General features: G+C 50.0%; 3 protein-coding genes across 4 annotated transcripts; 1 reads left to right on the top strand and 2 right to left on the bottom strand.

Moving 5' to 3' along the window:
* Positions 1–4,379: 4,379 nt before the first annotated feature.
* LOC132336491 (protein SCO1 homolog, mitochondrial) lies at positions 4,380–8,495 on the bottom strand. Its single transcript, XM_059864026.1, has 6 exons — positions 8,319–8,495; positions 8,131–8,221; positions 7,103–7,300; positions 6,798–6,890; positions 6,569–6,684; positions 4,380–5,377 (listed from the first exon to the last, which is right to left on the bottom strand). Exons 1-6 carry the CDS (start codon positions 8,478–8,480, stop codon positions 5,249–5,251), a joined length of 789 nt encoding a protein of 262 aa, XP_059720009.1. The 5' UTR covers positions 8,481–8,495; the 3' UTR covers positions 4,380–5,248.
* ADPRM (ADP-ribose/CDP-alcohol diphosphatase, manganese dependent) lies at positions 8,494–11,308 on the top strand. The gene is made up of 3 exons (XM_059864027.1): positions 8,494–9,078; positions 9,558–9,674; positions 10,520–11,308. The coding sequence occupies exons 1-3, from the start codon at positions 8,526–8,528 to the stop codon at positions 10,804–10,806; spliced, it is 957 nt and encodes a 318-aa protein (XP_059720010.1). The 5' UTR covers positions 8,494–8,525; the 3' UTR covers positions 10,807–11,308.
* TMEM220 (transmembrane protein 220) lies at positions 9,529–16,912 on the bottom strand. 2 transcript variants are annotated; one of them, XM_059864030.1, is made up of 6 exons: positions 16,822–16,911; positions 16,697–16,726; positions 15,556–15,616; positions 14,361–14,484; positions 13,476–13,535; positions 9,529–9,872 (listed from the first exon to the last, which is right to left on the bottom strand). In XM_059864030.1, exons 1-6 carry the CDS (start codon positions 16,891–16,893, stop codon positions 9,836–9,838), a joined length of 384 nt encoding a protein of 127 aa, XP_059720013.1. In that variant the 5' UTR covers positions 16,894–16,911; the 3' UTR covers positions 9,529–9,835. The 2 variants fall into 2 exon arrangements, with proteins under 2 accessions (XP_059720013.1, XP_059720012.1); XM_059864029.1 differs by lacking the exon at positions 9,529–9,872 and adding an exon at positions 11,738–12,412 and having other exon boundaries at positions 16,822–16,912.
* Positions 16,913–22,055: the final 5,143 nt, after the last annotated feature.

Raw genomic sequence — 22,055 nt, 5'->3', positions numbered from 1 at the left:
TAGCACACATCCCTTGTGATCGGCCCTTTGAACTCAGCACAGGGGATGTGCTGGGAGCAAAAAGCTGAGGCACACCAGGCCAGTGATCAGGCTGGGCTTTGTTCTGACACCAGATTGCCACTGTAATTCCGAGAGGACATTTCCTGCTCCCAGGCATGCTCAAGGGAGGACTGGACAGACTGGACCTCACCCACACAATCATTGGGGTTGGAAAAGACCCCCAAGATCAAGACCACTTCTGACCAATTCCCACCTTGTCACCCAGCCCAGAGCACTGAGACCCTCTTCCAGCCCTGCCTTGGACACCTCCAGGGATGGGTACTCCAAACCTCCCTGGGCAGCGTGTTCCAGTGTTTGATCACCCTTTCAGAGAAGAATTTCCTCTTGATGTCCAACCTGAGACTCCCCTGGCACACCTGAGGCCGTTCCCTCTCCTCCTGTCCCTGTTCCCTGGGAGCAGAGCCCGACCCCCCCTGGCTGTCCCCTCCTGGCAGGGACTTGTGCAGAGCCAGAAGTTCCCCCTGACCCTCCTTTTCTCCAGGCTGAGCCCCTTCCCAGCTCCCTCAGCTGCTCCTGGAGCTCCAGACTCTTCCCCAGTTCCATCCCCTTCTCTGGACACACTCCAGCCCCTCCATGTCTTTGTTGTCACGAGTGGCCCAGAACTGGACAGAGCACTCAGGGTGCCGCAGCAGTGCCCAGCACTGGGGTGGTCACTCTCCTGGTCCTGCTGGCCACACCATGGCTGCTACAGACCCAGCTCTCACTGGCCTTCTTGGCCACACTGCTGGCTAAGTCCCCACAGCCAGCTGTGCAAGCAGAGCAAAGAGAGCCCTCAGGCAGCGAGAGCCTCCCTGGGTTTTCTCTTGCTGGTTCAGTGTCCAGGTGGGAGCAGAGTGCAGGAAAACAAGTGGCACTGAGCAATGACCCACGGCAGCTGCAGGTACATCTGCTGCTCTCTGCTGCCAACATCACTGCAGACACAGAGCTGTCCTGAGGTGAAGGTCACGAGGGTGCTGTCACCACGAGCCACATTGCCTTGCAAGGCTCTCTCATCCCATCCTGGGGCTGCCAGGGAGCTTTTACTGCTGCCCTTCATTCAGAAAAGGGCACACTCATAGCTCAATATACCCCAGCAAATTAAAGGTGGATTTACTGGTTGGTGTCTATCTATTTTTGCACAAAGAACTTTGGGAGAACAAGAAGGTTTTGTAAGCTGCAGCTGAGTAAGTTCCCTGGCACGCTGAAGGAACCTGCTTTATTAAACTAGTAATACACAGCTTAAAACATGGAATGACTTGGCTCTTGCACAGAGACAGGTGCAATCATTCCTGCCCAGGTCTCCCCAGCACAAATCTTCACAGCAACATGCACAACTGATGTAGAGCTGCTGGAAGTCAGGGGCTAGACACTCCACCACCAGTATAACTTCCTTTAAAAACATCAGTTTCCAATGGAACCAAACCAAACTTTAAAATTCTTTTCTAGGAGGCAAATAGTCAGCTTTTTGCCTTTGCTTTTAGGCCACCAAACCTAAGAGCAGACCAGTAAAAGTGAGGGACTTGTCAGTCATGTCTAAAGTAAGGACTGTGGCCATTCTGCCTGCAGCACAGACCAGCACATCTTCACTGAGCACAGACTCACTGCCCCAAGGCTGTGGAGCTCCTGAGCAGCCCCAGCAGACACTGTGCTGGAGCCACAGCTCCTGGAAGCTCCAGATGGGTACACTGCTTCAGCAGCAGGGGCTGGAAAGCCTTGGTTTCAACCAGCAACCTCAGTGCATTGGGACAGGCTGTTCCCAGTTCTGACTCCTCAGCACTCTGTGCCTGTTCCACCTGACTGGAAACACATGCTGAGTTGCAGAGAGGTGGTGAAGAGCCCAATTCAAATTCTCAGCCTCCACTGAAGACCATGTGAGAGCCTTCATTTGTCCCAGATCCTGGCTGGGGGCTGATGGAAGCACATCTTAGGAATGCCAGGTCGGTGCTGTGACCAGGCAAGTCTGACCAAGCAAGAAAAGGCTTAGAAAATGTAGATATCTTCAAAGGCACTGCAGAAAGGGAGAAAGAGCAACAGCACCTCCATCCACAAATGACTTTGACCCAAGCTGGAGATGAGGAAGACTTGCTTTCTTCCTCAGGCTGTGAACAAGGATGGAGAGGCTCTGGGTGACTGCAGCAGGAGGTTGGACTACAGACCTCCTGAGAGTCCTTCTTATCCAAGCCTTTCCATGATCTGGACTGAAAATGCAACACAGGGCTCTTGCAGTTGTTTAAGGTCACAGCCTCTGCACATCTTCAGGCCCTGATTCTGCCTGTGCTGCTGCTGAGAACACTCCTAAAGCAGCCAAGCTTCACCCGTGTGGCTTAAGTGTCACTCATTAGCTGAGCTCCTCCATGGGCTATGCAGGCAGCACATGAGGAATGTGTTGCCTTCCTTGGGAAGACAAACAGAGCCAATCCTCATTCCTCAGACATCTTGTCACTGGTCCCCAGGCTGGGATGGCAGCAGCCCCTGAGAGGAGATGTTTTCCACTGGTATTGCCAGGCCAGGGCTGGGTGTGCTGTGGGCACAGCAGAGCTCTGTGGGTTGGCCCCTGCCAGGACTGTGCTCTGCCCTCCCCCTGTGCCTGGGGTACCCAGGGCTCCCTGCTGGCCTTTGGGAACACAGGTTCACCATGCACAGCCCCAGGCTCTGACAAATCTGCTTCCCAAATGAAACCTGTCACCTGAGACAGTTTCCAGAGACCCACCTGGGCAGCCTGGCACTGCTCAGCCCCAGGCCAGCACCCAGCACAGCCCCAAGAGAGGAGCAGAGGAGCCCTGTCACAAACCTTCCCTGCCAGAGCTGAGCTCCCTCCCTCTGGGCTGGGCACTGCACTTGGGGATACAGGGAATTTGGGTACAAGTACAGTTTGCTTCATTTCTAATACTGGACTGGAAAAATACTGAGTATCAGCTGACAAAGCATCTCCAAGTACCCCCAGCACATTCCCTTCCCCACCCTGACCAGCTCTGCCTCCTCCCAGTGAGCACTTAGCACAACCCCTGGGCCTCCTAAACACACATCAGTGCTCCCTGCTGCCACTGAACAGGGCAGGAAAATCTTAATAGTTGCCTAAAAAACATTTTTTGGTTTTTAATAAATAAACAAAACTTCAAATAAAGAAAAAAATAAATGTCAAAGAACAACAAAACCCCACAACCAACCACAACAGCAGAAATAAAACTCCTCATTTCCAAAGAACGTTTCCCTCCTGGAAAAGCCAAGGGAAAAGGGATGGGCATGGTCAAACTGGGAGGCTGAAAAAAGCAGGACATCAGTTGCTCCCACTGCCATGAGGCAAGGGACATGCCACTCCATCTGAAATCTTTCTGGGCCTTTGCCACACTCCCCCCAGTCTGCCATAATCTTCCTGGGTCAGCTGGTTCTGCCTTTCAGGGCACAGAAAAACAAGGTAAAGGACACAACAGTGCTGCCAAAGCATTTGGGAGAAGACAGAAATCCTGTATTTGTCTTGTGGTACGAGTCAGCTGCAAATGAGCTTTAGAGAAATCAGTGTAACAGGTGACCCTTCCCAGGTCATGTGCTGATTTTTCAAAGCCTCAGGACAGAGGTTTGACTTGTCCAAATTCTGCTTTAACTTGGCTCAGCTGTAACACCAACTCTTTCTTCTGAGCAGGTGCTTCTAACTGATTTGTTTTATTTTTACTTACCATTGCTTCATACAATCGTGGTTTTCCAGACTGTGATCTGTGCAGAAAGGATATTTGGCCCTAACACACTGCTGCAGTATTTAAAACACAGGCCTGATGTGACAGCAGAGACCTTGAGAAGGGCAGACAAAGGCTGTTGTGCAGAGCACAGCCACGGGATGGTAGGAGATGGGGCAGAGATGGGCCCTGAGGATGCCACAAACACAAACAAATCACAAGGGATCAAATAAATACAGACCTGAAGGTGAAATCTATGGAAGAGAGCAAGTATCCAATATAAGTAAAACTTCATGAGAGATGTCACTGCTCTGAAACAGGTGAAATTCACTGTTTTTCAGATTTTTGCAAAGGCAGAAGGCTTTGCACCTTCCCTTGGATGGGAATGTTCTCTTCCAACCCCCACAGTCAGAACACCAGTGCTACCTGCAGGAACACCTGTGTTCAGTCCAAGAGCCTCTGGAACTCACACCAAGAACTGTTCTGCCTTGTCTCCTGTGGGCTCTTCTCTGAGGTTCAGCTAAAAAAGCACATTCAGCTCCTGATGTGCATGGCTAGAAATAAATACTGCTTTCTAAAAAAAGGAAAGCAGAGCAAGAATACGAAGTCTGACTGGTATACAAAGTTCTGATGACATTTTACTCAAACCTAAGGAAATAAAAAGATCTGTTTCCTATACAAATCAATCTTTATTTTCAAATGCTGCACTGCATAGAATGTATCTGATTGCCAGCCCTGTGCATGGACACAGCCCCCCTCCACCCTCCCCACTTCCCCTAACACAAGCAGAGCAACTACACACACCATCATTTGCCCCAAAAGAAAAAACTATTTAACTATTTGCATCTCAATTCTCGTTTCCTTATAAATGAACAGTGTTCACCTGGAAAAACCACCAGAAAAATACATTTCATTTCTGCATTCAGATGAAATGATCAGGCTTGTTACAGGGCTGGTCCCATGCATGGAAGCAGCTGGTGCTTTCCGTGCTCTTCACCTTCTTAACCTGGATAAAGAAGCACTCTTAAGGCTCCCCTGCTTCTATTAGTGCAGCTGCCTCTCCTAGAAGGCAAAACAGTGCAGAGAAACCAGAGGGCAGAGCTCCTCTGAGAACGCCATGGCCCCATCCAGTAATGGCTTTGCATCAAGTAATCCTCCTGCAGTGACTGTTGTCCTTGCCAGACCAAACAGCAGTTGTTGTTTGTTTTTTTTTTTTACCAGCCGTATTTTCCCAGCAACACACGCGTTCTTCCCAAGTGAAAAGTGCTTTCCATCCTTTGCTCCCAGCACAGTTTCAGAGAAGTCCCAAATTTTATTCTGTACCCAAGATCTTGTTGGAAATGACATCCATGGAGAAGGCTCTGTAGAGATTTTTGGTAATTGGGAATTTGCAGAAACATGGATAACCTTTCTTATTTGGAAGGAAGGAGACCTGCTTGACAGGATGTCACACTTGTGTGCTTCTCCTTTAACTGCAATGTCCAATCACAGCCAAACCCACAGGTGACATTCACAGCAATCTTTGAGGACCACCTGCTTTAGGATCTGTATTTTCTCATGTGTGCAGCAATAGAAGACGAAATCTCAGCACTCTTCTTATTCTGGCCATAGTAGTCCACAAAGTCACCATCGGGGCCGAGGAGGTACATGATTATTGTGTGATCCACCTGCAGGAGAGCACAGCGTGGTCAGAGAGCACAACATCACACGGCACCAGCTCAGAGGGGAAATGAGCGATCAGGAGCAGTGCAGGCAGTGGGATACAGAGAAATGCGGGATTGGGATCGGGACCGGCAGTGGGATACAGGGAAATGCGGGATTGGGATTTGGGACCGGCAGTGGGATACAGCGAAATGCGGGATTTGGGATCGTGACCGGCAGTGAGATACAGGGGAATGCGGGATTGGGATTTGGGACCGGCAGTGAGATACAGGAAAATGCAGGATTTGGATCAGGACTGGCAGTGGGATACAGGGAAATGCAGGATTGGGATTTAGGATCGGGACCGGCAGTGGGATACAGGGAAATGCGGGATTGGGATCGGGACCGGCAGTGGGATACAGGGAAATGCGGGATTGGGATTTGGGACCGGCAGTGGGATACAGCGAAATGCGGGATTTGGGATCGTGACCGGCAGTGAGATACAGGGGAATGCGGGATTGGGATTTGGGACCGGCAGTGAGATACAGGAAAATGCAGGATTTGGATCAGGACTGGCAGTGGGATACAGGGAAATGCAGGATTGGGATTTAGGATCGGGACCGGCAGTGGGATACAGGGAAATGCGGGATTTGGGATCGGGACCGGCAGTGGGATACAGGGAAATGCGGGGCAGGGGCGGCCCCTGCTGGCGCACTGAAGCAGCCTCATCCATGAACATCCCGGATATTCCAATTGGATTTGTATCAAAATTAACTCCACTGCAAATTTATTTAAATGACACTGCAAGTGCTGTCTGCACCTAACTGTGACAACATCTTCCTCAGCAAAGACACAGATTTCTGGAAGCCATGATTGCTCAGGACTGAAATACAGCCGTGCTCTGAGTTCAGCTGCACTAGAAATGAGAAATCACAGCAACTTTGGAGCACATAGGAAAAGAACCAGTCAAACATATTAAAGAATAGAAAGAAATCCAACTATTTCCAGGCTTGCTAGTTCCTGTGCTGCTGTCTGCATTTCTGGGATTGTTTAGAACACACTTTGGTAACGTTCTGAGCTTGTAGGAGGGCATTGTGGTTCTGACAGGTGAACATACCACTGCACATGGGACTCCAGTAAAGATCCAATAGCTGGTTTTAAAACGTTCATGCTGCTCTTATCCAGTCTTTCAGTAAGCAAAGGCTGCTTTTACTCACTATGTAATCGTTGTCCTCATCCTTGGGCCCTTCGCTGTAGTACACACGGTATGCTTTAGCCACTTGGTCAATCTGTGCCTTGCTACCAGTCAATCCCACCAGCTTCGGAGAAAATTCTAAATAGAAAGAAGACATTTACACATTTTGGTGAAAGGAATCCCTTCAAGAGGCTCCTTTTTAGTGCTCTGTACTACAAGCTATGAGACACAGAGGAAGAAAGCAGGAATACCTTTAACATATCTGGCAATGGCTTCTTGGTTGTCCCTCTCAGGATCAATGGTGATGAAGAGTGGGGTCAGATTAGGCAAAGATGGAATTCGATCTGTGATGTTAACAGTTATTATTTATTTTAGAAAACCAGGTACCACCTCTCATCTTCCTTCAAACAAGCTCATAGCCATGTAACATCAACCCAAGCCCACCCCAAGTGACTAGACCATTTTGTGCAGTTTTATTTATGTAATTTGTGAAGGAAGCAAGTGCCATGAGATGCAATGCTCAGTGTCTGTGCTTCCAGACCCTGAATTCCCATACCGATTTCATCTACCACTGCAATCATTTTCTCCAGCTCATCAGGACAGATGTCAGGGCAGTGAGTGAAGCCAAAGTAGATCAGCACCCACTGGCCAATGTAGTCCTTGCTGGTCCTGGGCTGTCCCTCATGGCTGACGAGGGAGAAGGGCCCTCCCAGCAGCGGCTTCCCAATGCCTCGGTTTCGTTCCTTCTCCAGTTCTACAAAACACAAGTGGGAATCAAACACACCCATGCCACAAGGCACAATGCTTCCCAGGCAAGCTGAGTCAGACACTGCTCAGGGTCATGTCAAGATCCAACAATGCCTGTCACGCAGACACCCAACATGCACATGCCTTCCAGAAAGCGTTCCTTTTGGACAAAATCAAATCTATCACTAAATTCCTTTGAAAAATGATATTATCTTTCATTGTTACCCAACTGCATTTTTGTCTAAAAAGGGAAAAAATAAAGACAAGATATCTGGCCTGCTATGAAACAGCGAAACTGAACATACCCTAAAAGCTGCAATACCTCTGTTTTCAACTGTAAAGGAAAAATGTGAAATCCATAAAAAGGAAATGTGTGGGCAGCTGCTGCAGGAGAGAGCAAAGCTCATGGGCGAGCCCACAACACCGAGCTCCATTTCTGCACTGCACAGGCTGGCACAGCGTGCGGCCAAACACAACTATTCCAACCTAGGAGCTTTAAAACGCTGAATCTTGAATTTTTTTTTTGCTTTAAATTTCTGAAATTTTTCTGCGGCACTTCCTTAAACACAGGCACGATGCGGCCGTGTAGCAAAGCCGTACAGTGACGATGCCCAGGCAGGTAAAATACATCTGAATGCCAAACCATCATCATCTAAACACGACAAACACTCCGTCTGAACACGAAACGCGACACCCCCGGTGTAAGAATCCGTGCCTGGACGGGCTGTTCGGGTACAATCCAGCCAGCTATGGACCCCAGCCCACACGATCTCACATGGACAAAAAGCAAACAGTACAATCCAACACCCCGGCGCTCCTCCCGCACCCCGCACTCACTCTCCTCCTTGTGCCGCTTCATCAGCTTCATGCCGGCCAGCAGCCCCCCGCCCAGCACCACGGTGGCCGCCAGCGACCGCCACGACACGAGCTGCGGGGGACAAGGGTTTGGTGATTGCCCGGGGCACGGAGCGGCCCGGCCCGGCCCGGCCCGCCGCCCGCGCTCCCTCCGTCCCTCACTCACTCACCCGCCTCTGCGCGCCCGGCCGCGGCCCGCGGCCCGGCGGCAGCTGAGACAGCGGGCGGCTGCGGGGTGCGGGCAGCACCGCCCAGCCCCGCACGGCCGGGCCCGGCAGCGGCCAGAGCCCCGCGCCCGCCCGCAGCCGCCACAGCCCCGCCGCCCCCGCCATGTTCCCGCCGGCCGCGCCGCCCCTTCCGGCCCGCCTGAGGCCGCCATGCAGGCTGCGCCGCGCCTCGCCTTCGGGGTCATCGCTGACATCCAGTTCGCGGACGCGGAGGACGGGTACGACTTCGGCGGCTGCCGGCGGCGCTACTACCGGCACAGCCTGCGCTTGCTGCGGGAGGCGGTGCGGGAGTGGGCCGGCGAGAGCCCGCCGATAGGCTTCGTGCTGCAGCTGGGCGATAGCATCGACGGGCAGAACGCCCGGCGCGGCGAAGCCGAGAGCGCCTTGCAGCAGGTGCTGGAGGTGCTGGGGCAGCTCTCGGTGCCGGTGCACCACGCGTGGGGCAACCACGAGCTCTACAACTTCAGCCGGGCCCGGCTGGTGCAGACCGGGCTGTACAGCCGGCCCGCGGGCGGCTCGGACGGTCCCCCGGACAGGGAGTGCCACGCGTATCACTGCAGCCCGGCCCCGCGGCTCCGCCTCGTCGTGCTCGACAGCTACGACACGAGCACCCTGGGCAGGGACCCCGGCAGCCCCCGCTACCAGGAGTCCCTGCGGGTGCTGCGGGAGAAGAACACCAACGATGACCTCAACAGCCCCGAAGGTACCTCCGGCTTGGCAGGGGCGCGGGCGGCTGAAGCTTCGCTGTCCGGAGCTCCCGGTGCTGACAGCGGGATGCCAGGGGCTCACAAGCCCGTGCCCCGTTGCTGCCCACTCCCTGCCGTCAGTGCGGGCACTGGAGATGCTCCCCCGTATGCCTGGTGCTGAGGCTGTGCCCTGCTCGGTGCCCCGCAGTACCGGGGAGGCGGCTGGTGCAGAGCACCGAGTTGTGCCCACCCTGCCCCATGCCGGGGGGAATGGAAACTCTGTTTGGGTAGTGTGACCCAAACTCCCGAAAACAATAACAAATAATCTTCTTTGAGCAAGGGGGATGGAGTTCTGATCCAGGAAATGCAAAAAAAAAAAAAAAAAAAAAACCCAAAGGTTCTGAGAGTAAACCAACCATCAGCAGATTGGCATAAGGCAAACAGAGGAACCATTGGAGGCGTATGCATTTGTGCCTAACCTTCTTCTTCATTGCAGGGCTCAAAGAACCTCATTTTGTAGCATTTAATGGAGGATTTAGCCAAGCCCAGCTGGACTGGTTTGATGAAGTCCTCAAGCTCTCTGATGAAAACCAAGAAAAAGTTATAGTTATGGGTAGGTAGATATGGAGGGGGATAAACAGACAATCAGAATGGTTTTTGTTGGAAGAGCGCTTAAAGCTAATCTGGTTCCAACCCCTGTATTTGATGGGGGGTGTACAGAGGAAGCTCTCAGCAGCTCCTCTCACTCATTTCTGTGGGTGGCTTCTTCCCTCCTCACCGAATATCAATTAATGCAAAACCAGCACAACTCCTATGGAAATATGAGAAAAAAAGAAAAGTTAGCTAGCCCTTGCGTTTTAGCTGCAGAAAACATGTAGTTGGTCTGGTGAGGTACAGATGGAACCCATGAAATAGCAGAACAGCAACCACACCACAATCTGGGGGTGAGCTTTCTCTACTCAGTTATTGTATTTGTGGGGTGCCCCGTGGCAGGAAGGAATCTAACTCCATGTTCTCAGAAGGCTAATTTATTATTTTATGATGTTATATTTTATAAAAGAATACTAAACTAAACTATAATACAGAGTACAGAAAGGATACAGAAAGAAGGCTAAAAAAATAATAATGAAAACTCGTGACTCCTTCCAGAGTTTCGACACAGCCTGGCACTGATTGGCCAAGGAGTCAAAACAATTCACATGAAACCAATGAAACAATCACCTGTTGGTAAACAATCTCCAAGCACATTCCACATGAGCAAAACAGAGGAGAAGCAAATGAGATAATTATTTTTTTCGTTTTTCTCTTAGACTTCTTAGCTTCCCGGGAGAAAATCCTGGGCAAAGGGATTTTTCAGAAAATATGAATGCCACACTCAGTGGAATGGCAGAACTTCCCAGCAACGAGGCAGATTTTTTACAGTTTAACTCTCTTTATTTCTTTCCCTCTGGACTGCAGCTCATGTGCCCATCCATCCCTGTGCTTCCAATGGGGTTTGCCTGGCCTGGAATTATGAGGCTGTGCTGTCAGTGATACACACACACAGGTGTGTGGTGTGTGTGCTCGCAGGGCACCTGCACGACGGCGCCTACTGCCAGGACTCGCACGGAGTTCATCACCTCACCCTGGAGGGGCTCATCGAGACACCCCCCGACAGCAACGCCTTTGGAACTGTTTATGTCTATGAAGATAAAATGGTACTGAAGGGAAGGGGCAGAATTCCTGACAGAGTTATGCATTTCTGAAATACCGGGCAAACAGATTGTTCTTCTGCAGGAAGGACTTGGAAAACGGAGGAGATTCAGCTGTTTGCTTTTAGAAAGCTGTGCATGGCTGATCCTTATTGCTTCAGCTCAGGTGTTTTTCTCTTGGATACAGAATTTTAGAAATTGTGTTTCTGTAAGAGAGCACCTGACTTCTTTTTGGAAAACAGAGAAGGCCAGTAATTTAAATTAATATACTGGAATGCAGAATGTTGATTTCCAACACCCAATCCAGACTGGATTGCTACTGTGAAAAGATGCAAACCATATAATGAATATCACTCAAAAAAAGCCCTAATGCTGTTCTCTCAGACTGGATTGCTACTGTGAAAAGATGCAAACCCTATAACAAATACTGCTCAAAAAAAGCCCTAATGCTGTTCTCTCAGTGAGCATTAAAGCATGCAGAGTTGTACCTGCCCAGCCACATCTCTATTTATTTATTTTCTGTGAACATTACAGTAAAGTCTCATGTCTGGCAGAATATATCCAGCCTGTAGCCTAATTCAGTCTTCTAACTTTGTTTTAAAAGACTAAAGTAATCCTCAGAGAAAGCTGAGCCTAAGGAGACCATGTGTGCTGCACCATGGAATGCTGCAAAGGCTCAGGCTGTGCTGTGTGTGCACAGCTGGGATCACCTGCAGCACTGCTGAGAGTGAGCTCTGACACCCATCTAAATAAAACTGTGTTACACCTGGAGCTGTCCTGGCTCTGTCCCAGCCAGCTCCTGAGTCCAGGGTACCACCTTCTCCAGGATGAACAGTGGGACATGCTGCTGCAGGGCTACTGTGTGGGTCCTGCTTTCCAAGAAAAATTGGGTGAGCAGCAGAGTTGGGACAGTGCCCACATCTGCTGGTGACAGGCTCAAATATGCATCTCCCAGAAAATAAAAGATATGGAAGCTTTCATTGAGTTTTTTTATAAAAAATAATGTTTATTATTCAGTAAAACCAGTGACTTTCAGTTAAAGATAATAGCAAAAATAATTCTTTCAGATATATTCTACATATGATTTTAGCACAGGACAGAGATAGACTGCTCAATTTTCCCATAAGTCTGAAAGGGATTATCTAGGCACATTATTGAAAGTCCTATGGCTGTAAATAGTCATTTATTAAAACAGTATTTGCTTTATTTGTCCCAGAATAGTTCTCAAACTATGAGGTGATTGGAGAGTGATCCAGGGCTACAGTGATATCCTGAATATACCATCAGAACAGACATTAGATCAATGGTGTTTGGAAAATGTAAGAAGCAGCAAGGTGAACAGTTTCTGTAGAAAAATTCCCCACTCAGATTGGACAGTGTTCCTCAACATTTTACTAAATCTCAACTGGCACTGCTGGAAGCAGCCAGGTATTCTTGGGTCCTATCAAACTGACACACCTTTTGTTAAGCATCAAAAACAAAGGCAAATAAGGTCAGCATAGTCACTGCAGACTTTCTCCCACCCAATTAAATCACGGTTTTGCAGTGTGTTGGCCAAGACTCTCGCATGTCTTTGTTCACATAAATGTACAGCCACGAAACAAAGGGGAAAAGGGCAACAACTACTGCAGCAACCAAATGAGCTCCTCCCAGGGGACTCCTGTAAAAACAAATCCAACAGAGCTACTTCAAATCACTGAATCTTTAAGGCTGAAAATGACCTCCATGATCATCAAGTCCAGCCTTGGACTGCATACCACCACACTCACTAAACCCTACAGTGCAGTGCCACATCCAGTGCTTTTTTTTGAACATTTCCAAGGAATGGTGACTCCACCACCTTTCTGGGCAGCCTGTGCCAATACCTGACCTCTTTCTGTGAAGGAATTTTCCCTAGGATCTAATCTCAACCTCCCCTGGCACAGCTTGAGGCCGTTTCCTCTGGTCCTGTCACTGTTCCCTGGGAGCAGAGCTTGACCCCCACCAGGCAGCACCCTCCTGTCAGGGAGTTGTAGAGAGTGAAAAGGTCCCCTCTGAGCTTCCTTTTCTCCAGACTGAGCCAGTCCAGCTCCCTTGGTGACTCCTGGTGTTCCAAACCCTTCCCCAACTCTGTTCCCTTCCCTGGACACGCTCCAGTCTCTCAAAGTCCCTTTTGAAGTGAGGTGCCCAAACCTGACCCTGGGACTGGAGGTGCTTCTGCAGTGCCAGCACAGGGGACAGGCACTGTCCTCATCCTGCTGACCACAGCATGGCTGGGACAGCCCAGGATGTCCTTGGCCACTGCTACAGCCACCACATAACATTCACATCTGCCTGCAGCTGGAAAGACAGCAGAGAGCCTTTGGCCAATTTAATGGGGCTCCTATGGATCTATCACCAGTCTTTTACTGGATAGGCACAAAGAATTTCCTGACAACTCAGGCTACAGAAACTAGTTGGAATTTTTAAAAAAGCACCTTAAGCAAGGGGAAAATGCTCCTATAATGGCAGAGGGCCAGAAAAAGTGCTTCATGTAGCCTTACATTCCCCCCTGCCCCAACTTTTATCCGTGCAAGATCGTCTAGGCTATAGCACCAGCTGCTACTCCTTGGGCATCTGGAAGGTTCAGAGGGTGACATGAAACAGGAAAACAAGCTGCCAAAATCAACTGTGTGTTTTCAAGGAGCTAGTCACTAACTGTGAACATTGGAATGCATAATAAAAAAAGAGAAAATAAAACTTACTTTGCTGAACTGCGACAAAGACTCATCCATATTGTAATAATCACCAGACCAAACAATTCTCTAAAAAGCCAAACAAAAAACAGATCAGAAAATAATACAAACAGATGTTTATGTTCCTACAAAACTAATTTTGCCTCCAAAACAGTAGCAGCTGCTCCTTTGGAGAAGTTCAATGTATTTTACTAGAATTATAAAGGTATTTACAAAGAGTAACTTTGCTTCACACCACAAACCTACCAAGTGACATGACAGCTAAACAGCTGCATGAATTCCTGCCTCCACCTTTTGTTCTACTGCTGGATTTATGTTCCATAGCACATTTCTCTAATTAACATAGGCAAAGCAGGCACATTTCTCTCATTGAAACAGAGCAAAGCAACATCCCAGTTTTCCAGACTGTGATTAGGTGCAGAAGTAACTACCAGGGCTTCACCTCAGTACTCTGCAAGCATCTACTTTTTACACACCTGAGTGTCCAGATGAGAAATTCTCCCTCATCCTCAATACCTTGGAGGACTCAGCAGCCCATGCCAGATAAACCTGAATTTCGTATCACCTCAAGAGTTTTTAAAAAACTGATTACCACTCCTACAGCTCCAGGAAAAGAGAACGAAACTGCTTCACTGTGCTTGTGCCCTGGTCTCTGAAAGCCAGACAAATAAATCCAACTGCCTGCCACAATCAGGGAGGCAATGACTGTTCCCTTCCCTGTGTCCAAGCAGTCACTGCTTTGGAGCATTATGGTCTCTCCTCTTTGGTCTGATTCCTCTGGACCAAGACCACTCACTGAAACAGCCCAGGAAATAAAGTTTTGGAAGGTGACACCAGGAGGAGATGGCCTGGTGAGCTGGATTTGGGCAGGGGCAAATAAAACCCACTGCTTACCTGCCTTCCTCCTCATGAAAAATGTTTCCTTGAGCATAAGCAAACAAAGAGCAAGCCAAGGCAATGGTCCCAACAACACAGCCAGCAGAATGAAGGTCACAGAGGCTCCTCCAAACACCATTGTCTGGGGAAAAAAAATAAGACTGTCAGCCACTATGAAGAATGAAGTAAACCCATCTGGGATTTCCACAGACCTGACTGGCAAATACCCCTTGGTGAATTTACATAAACCTGCAGTTTTACAGAAGTTGTGCTATTATAATCTTTATTTTCCACAGATCTGGGCACAAGGAAAATCCTAACTATGGGTTTAACATGCAGAATCTATTGACCAGCCAATGAAATATTCAATAAATATTCAAAACCACAAGCCTCGTGAGTTCTGAACTTAGGAATGCTGCTACTTTATATGCTTAAGGTGGCCAGGATGCCAAGAGACTGCAATGGTGTCATTTGTGACAATGCCATGCACTCCTGAAGGTTTTCTTTGTTAAGTGTGATTTTAGTTTATTCAGCATAAGTATTCATTCAGAACAGATACAGCCTCTTTGTGTATATAAAATTGCCTTATTTAAAATTATTTCTACTGAATTAAAATACAAAAATCTTAACTATGTTCTGAAAACTTGAAACAAATCTAATCTGAATGATCCTCTGAACTGCTGTTAGCCCCCACAACACACACCCTTGGAAACACAGCCTTTGAATGCTCCTGCCCATGGCTCTGAGGGGCAGCTGCAATACCTGGCACTGAACAAGACCTTTAGCACTTTCATGGGACTGTGCAAAGCTCAGCTGCTTTTGCAAAAGGAAGATAAACAAAAACAGATTTACATCAAGGAAACAAAGTCAATTGCTAAGGTCAACACAGAGCCAGGTTCAGAGCATGCTCCCAGGCTTCTGCTCCAGAAGGCTTTAAGCTGGAACGGGGGTGCAAAGGCAGGCCCATCCCAGCAGCTGGGCTTTCTGCTGGGCTCCTCTCCTCACCTGCAGCATGTCCAGCCACCAGCACTAAAGCAATGACCAGCTTCTGTAGAAATAAGTCCTGCAGCTTTTTGCCCTCAGAAGGTAGTAGGATGTGTTTCTACACAGCTTGATTTTAATCTGTGGCTCAATTTAAAAAGAAAAAAAGCAAAACAACAAACTTTTGAGGGCAAAATATGAGCAGAGACTGTTTTGCACACCAGTATCCTACCTGTTATTGAAGGGTTGATGCTGACAAGCAGTGTCAGGGCAGCTGGCACTAAGTAGACAACCTGTTAATGACATAAATCTAGTCGGCAGCAAAACTTAGCAAGCTGAGGAAGCAGAAGTGCCCAGCCACAGCAGCACTTCCCCCCTTCACAGCAGTTTGTCAGAGGCAGATCCCAGTCCCTCGCCCTCCAGCATGCCCTGGCACTGCTAGAGCTCATCTTCACCATCACCACCCAAAATCCCGGGCCATCAGCCCCCTTGTTCCTCTGTTCCTGGCTTACAGAATGCTGGCTGTCTGACCAAGCACTGCAGAGCCCCTTCCCTGAATCCTGACCCTCCCCAGACCCTCCATCCGCGCTGGGGCGTTTTGTCCCCTTTGGTGCCGCTGTCAGAGGGCCTCACACACCGCAGGGCACGCAGGGCAGCCCCTGCCCAGCCAGCAGCTCTGTCGCACACACACAGACTGTCCCTGTCACCCGCAGCGCCCAGCCCAGGGCCGGGGCCAGGGGCTGCTCAGTGCCCGAGGCAGGACGGGCACCGGAGCGGGGCTTGCTCCCGCTGGAGAGCCAAGGCAAGCCTGGGGCCACAGGCACAGCCCACGGGCTAGCCCAGAGCCATGGGCAGAGCCCACGGGCAAGCCCAGGGCCACGGGCACAGCCCACGGGCAAGCCCAGAGCCACGGGCACAGCCCACGGGCAAGCCCAGGGCCACGGGCAGAGCCCACGGGCAAGCCCAGGGCCACGGGCACAGCCCACGGGCAAGCCCAGGGCCACGGGCACAGCCCACGGGCAAGCCCAGGGCCACGGGCACAGCCCACGGGCAAGCCCAGAGCCCTGGGCAGAGCGGGGCCGGAGCAGCGGGAGCAGCGCGGGGTGCTCTGCACAAGCAAGCGATGCTCTGCAGGGGCAGATGCAGATCTGGGGTGAAAAACGGCAGATCCTGGAAGCACGGTGGGATTCCAGCCGTCGCTGCAGTAGACACATTGGTTTCCCGGAGTCTGCCCGCTCTTCAGCTGGGAGCCGGGACGTTTCCTCCGGCAGCCCCGGATCGGACGCGCGTTAGCGGAGCGCGGCTGGGGCCGCCGGGACCTCCGGGCAGGAGGTGCCGAAGGGGAAGAAACGGGAAGGGCGGCCCGTACTCACCGTCCACAGCCCCGCGTCGGGGTCGTTCACCTGCAGTAGGAGGCGCGCACTGAGACCCCGGCCCGGCCGGGGCCGCGCTCCGCGGGAGGGGAGCGGAGGGGACGGGAAGGGAGCCCCGGCCTCACCTGCACGGCGGCCGCCAGCCCGAAAAAGGCGGCCATGAGGAGGTTACAGAGCCGCCACAGCCGCGCCGCCATGGCCGGGGCGGGACAGAGGGGAGGGACAGAGGGGTGGGACGCGGGCGGGCCATGGCCCCGATCCCGGGGCCGATCCCGATCCCGAATCCCCATCCCCATCCCCATTCCGGCCCTGATCCCCGATCCCCATTCCCATCACCATTCCGATCCCCGATCCCGGCCCCGATCTCCCATCCCGGCCCCCATCCCCGATACCCGATCCCCATCACCATTCCGATCCCCGATCCCGGCCCCGATCCCCGATCCCCATCCCCTCCCGGCCCTGATCGCCGATCCCCATTCGCATCCCCATCCCGATCCCCATCTCCATCCCGGCCCCTATCCCCGATCTCCATCCCCATCCTCATCCCAGCCCCGATCCCGCTCCTGATCCCCGATCCCAGCCCCTATCCCCATCCCGATCCCGCTCCCGCTCCCGGGCAGCACGGCGATACTTCGAGGGAGATGAGGCCCTGACACAGCTGTGGCTGCCCCTGGATCCCTGGCAGTGCCCAAGGCCAGGCTGGACGGGGTTCGGAGCACCCGGGCACAGTGGAAGGTGTCCCTGCCCATGGCAGAGGGCTAAATGAGATGGGGTTTAAGACAGCTTCCAACCCAAACCATTCTGTGATTTTTGTAATGGTTCAGAAATAGTTTTGTGTTTAAGAGATTCAGTCATTTTGTACAGTCTGGAGAGCCAAAAAGGATATTGCTCAGAAGAACAGCATTGTGCCATTGTTTGCTGATCATTCATAACGAAAAGTGATAGTAAGTGATGAATTGAAAGTGGGTCCTTTAGAAATGTGATATTTACCAAAACCAAGCCTCTGTGAGATCATGTCTCCCACCAATTTCATACAGTTCCCTCAGCACCCAACAGAATCAGGTCTTGCTGAATTGTTATGAGAAGGACATGTAAATGTGTTCACATTTGTGGAGAGGATTCATTCTCATCTTGTTTTTAACTGAGTCTTTCCTTGAGCAAATTACAAGAGATGAAATTACTGCAAATAAAGCCACAGAGAAGTAAGAGTTGTCTTTGTCAGAGTCCCTACCCCTCACCTCAAAAGAAGCTGAGCTCTAGTAATAAATCACCTTTATGCCTTGTTTCCAGGTCAAGGACAGGCTTTTGAATGTATTTCCTAACAGAAGGGAAGTAATTTTGGGATAGAAAATGAAAATGTCAAGGATTAAAAAGCAACAGTGGTGATAAAAGTGTAAGAAGAATGTAAGAGCATGTTTTCCATTAGCATAATTATTAGCATAATATGATAGGAAAATAAAGGCAGCCAAGCTTTTCAGGCACACCAGTTCTTTGTGTGGGAAACAAAATTATAAGTCACTGCCCATTTTTTCCAACCATACTAGCTAATCTTCAACATGAAAATTAATCTGTGATGAAGTCTTTGGATCTTTAATTTGTCTGATCACAAGCTATTGTGCAAATTTGCACAGCCCCCCTAATTTCTATCATGGCTGGGCTGCTCCTTGATATCTCATGGGCTGCACGATCAGGAGGGGAGAGAAAACAGACGGGAGAAATTGACAGAGACTGCAAAGGAAGCAGACAAACAGCTGGGCAGACACATCCAGGGCCCTGCTTGGTGTGGGACAGGACTCTGCTGAGGGGAAGGCTGGGCTGGCAAAAAGCAGATTTTAATGGGCACTTGGGAAGCGTGGCATGGAAGGTTTGGCAATCCTGTGAGGGACCAAAGTTCAGTGACACAAGAGCAAGGGAAGGCAAAAGGCCCTTCTGTCTCTCCTGAGGATATGGTTGGAAGGAGGGATTGGTTTAGCAAGTGTGGTGTTCTTTACTGCTCTAATTCACAGAATCACAGAATATTCTGAGCTGGAAGGAACCCATAAGGATCACTGAGTCCAGCTCTTGAGCAGATAGCCCATACAGGGATCAAACCCACAACCTTCATGTTAGCATCATGCCCTGGCCAGTCGAGCTAAATGGAATTCAAAAGCAATCATGTAGCATGCCTTAGAAATAAAAACGTCTTTCAGTGCTGGGTGTGCTTATTGCAAAGAAAAGGTCGGGGCTGTTCCCTTTAAAGCTTTACCAACTACCCTGAGCACTTCCTCCAGCCACCTGCTGCAGGACACAGCAGACTTTGTCGGCAGAAGGCAATACTGACTTCTCCCATGAGAGGGAGGCCAAGAACCTTCAGTATCCTTGAGTGGAACTTGAGCTACTTGTTCCTCGATATCAGGCAAAACATCCTCCCTCTTTATGAGTCTCTGGATCTGCTACTCACCCCATAGCAGTCCGAGTTTATCTTCACTGTGGCAACTCCACCTGTAAAGAACAGAGGCAGCAGGGATGGTCCCTGCAGCCAAGCTGTGATATTGAGAGCCAGGACGTTTCCCAAGAGCCTGTACCAGAGATTTTACTGCACCACAGCCATAATCACCCATCACAGTGACCCATTTCATAATGGCCCTCATCCTTGTGTCATGAATGGTCATAGATTGGTTTAGATTGGATCAAAGGTGATTAAAAGGCTCTGGGTGGGCAGGTGAAAGGTTCAGGGCCTTTGGTGTGTTCTTGGCTGCAGAACCCTGACTGCAATTCCAACAGGGACATCTGGAGATGGTTGCACAGCTGATATTGCCAAAAGGGCTCTGGGTTTAGTTGCCTTAACTGGTGGGTCAGGTGCCAGGAGCAGGGAAGGATGGGGCCCACCTTCCTGAGAATGGGAGCAGCCCCATGTTCCCCGACTGACCAACTTCAGAGAACACATTTCAGAAGCAAAGGCAAACCCATCCCTGGGATTGTTTTTGCTCAAGGACATGGGTGCACCAGGTGAGTAATGCAGAAGGACAGGGAAACATGATATGTACCTCAAGGAGATTTGCTTTTTGGGTGAGAACAGTCTGTAATGTTGAGTTTCATATGTAATATTGGTCGTTGAATGACAATGCCACTGTATGTCACAGCTACCCTGAACAGTGAGTACCTGGACTGCTCCAGATACACCAGTCATGGACTAACTGAACTCAACAGATTCATCTTGGTGGGGATGGCCAGTGACTACTGAAATAAAAGCTGTGCTTGAGTAGAGTTATATGAATATATATGTATATAACATAGTTGGGAAGTATAAGATATGGGCATGATGTAAACGGCACGGAAGAAGGGGTGGATGATGTCCCGGTTGCAGAGAGAAGAGCACATCAGGACAAAATGCAGACAAACCACTCTCATGTCCTGGTGTGGCACGATATTTTAGGAATAAAGTGATAAGTAACAGATGCCACATATGTTGACTTCAGGAAGGTTTTTAACATTGGCCATCCTGACCACTTCTTAAGAAGATATAAGGGCATGGTGAGTGTAAAACTGGTGAGATCATTGTACCTCAAGTGCTAATTATCAGTGTTTGTCAAAATGGAAGGACATATTCAGAGGATTTCTGCAGGGGTCAGTTCTGATGCCAGATCTTTTTAATTACTTCAGTTAACAGCCTGGATGATTAACACCCATGACCGCCTTATTAAATCTGCTAATTACTCCAGACTGTTAAGGACAGCAAAGACAACTGATTCAGCACTAGATGGAGAAATGGCCTGCAATCTACAGGGCAATATTCAACAGGTACAACTTCCAGCATTACTTTTATGAGCAGTGAGCAACACAGGTTCAGGTGAGGGAACTGAGTGGATGCAGTTTTTAAAAAAACACCTCACCAATCCAAAAAACAATCCCCCTCCCCACAAAAAAGAAAAGTCTTCAGTGTGATGGAGAGCAAACTGAACACCAGCAATGGAAAAGGCAAACATCATCCTGGAGCATGTGAGCTGCAGCCTCCAAGGCAAGCTGGCATAGCATGCCTAGCTAGGGATGCTGTACTTCAAAAAATGCAGATGGACAGAGGAAAAAATCAAAGGCAGTCAATGAGGATCCTGGGAGGCTCAGGAAACATGAAGAAAGGCTGAAGGAAATGAATTGATGTAATGTGTAGAAGAGAAAGCTGAGGCAAGGACAAGAAGGGAAACATTGCAGTTCATCATTGCACATCATCAAGTGCCCAAAGGCTCATTTTGAAGAAGGCTATGGCCATAGTGAACAGGGCAGGATATAAAGGATTTGAAATTTTAAAAACCCCCTGAAGTTAGGCTTTTGGATGATGTTAGGATGTGTGCCAGAACAGATTGCTAGGGTATGGCACAATCCTCATCACTGGAGGTCTTTAAGGAGAGGTTTCACAAACATGTCAGAACAGGTATTGTTGATCCTCCCAGATTTGCAGTGAGGGAAAAGTATGACTTTAGCTAATTGTAAGCAAACACATGTAGGTGGCACACAGCAGAAGTGGAAGTCAGTGTTTGTGTCAGTGCTTGCCAGTAGGCACTGGGTTTCTGCATCAAAGCCTGCAAGGTGCCAGCCATGGACCTGCCCTCAGGTGACAGGGCAGAACAGAAGGCTTAAGCAAAACAGGGAAGAGAAAGCAAAGATAGGGAACTAGGGAAGGGAATGTTTTTTGTGTCAGGACTCAGCACAAGGGGTGATGGTTTGCAGTTCCTGGAGGCACTTCCACTGTGTGTTCAGGGCTGTATTATCACCTCCATAGTGACCTGGGCAATGGAGCAGCAGGGATAGAGTCCTCACACTTCTAACACATGGGACATCCAGCTCTTTCCTCAGCCCATCTCCATTCATAAAAGGGGTCAGTATTGTTTCTACTACAAAGATGAGGACACAAGGCCTCCTGTAGATGAACGACTCCTCTTTGTCATGCAGCAGGCTGGAGAGAGACCACAGTGAAATTGGGGGGACAATTTCACTGCTCTAATTCACAGCATGTGCTGCCCCTATGACTAGGAGTGTGGAGGAATGGTCAGAAACCATGGCATGAAAAGCAGTGACCAAGAAGAAAGAAAATGAGGGGGAGACTGATGGTGGCAGGAAGAGGCTGATGCACTGGGTGTCCAGGAAAGCACGGACTTGTGCCCTGTGGTCCCGAGGGAGTCGGGAGAAGTTTGCAAGGTGCTGCCTGTGTGGGAGAAGCCCTAACCCTAGGGTGAAGATGAGAAATGCTCGAAAGCTGCTCGGGCCGACTGCGGGCCCCCGAGGGGATGCGAGACAGGACAGCAGATGTCCGGGCGCCGCCGGCCGAGGGGCTGGCGGGGCCGAGCACGGTGCAGGGTCCCCCGCGGGCGGTGCCCCCCGGCCC

This window comes from Haemorhous mexicanus, chromosome 20 (assembly GCF_027477595.1).
Source record: "Haemorhous mexicanus isolate bHaeMex1 chromosome 20, bHaeMex1.pri, whole genome shotgun sequence".
Classification (NCBI taxonomy): Eukaryota; Metazoa; Chordata; class Aves; order Passeriformes; family Fringillidae; genus Haemorhous; species Haemorhous mexicanus.
Note: the sequence above shows the minus strand (reverse complement) of the source record. Positions and strands in the feature narration are given on the sequence as shown.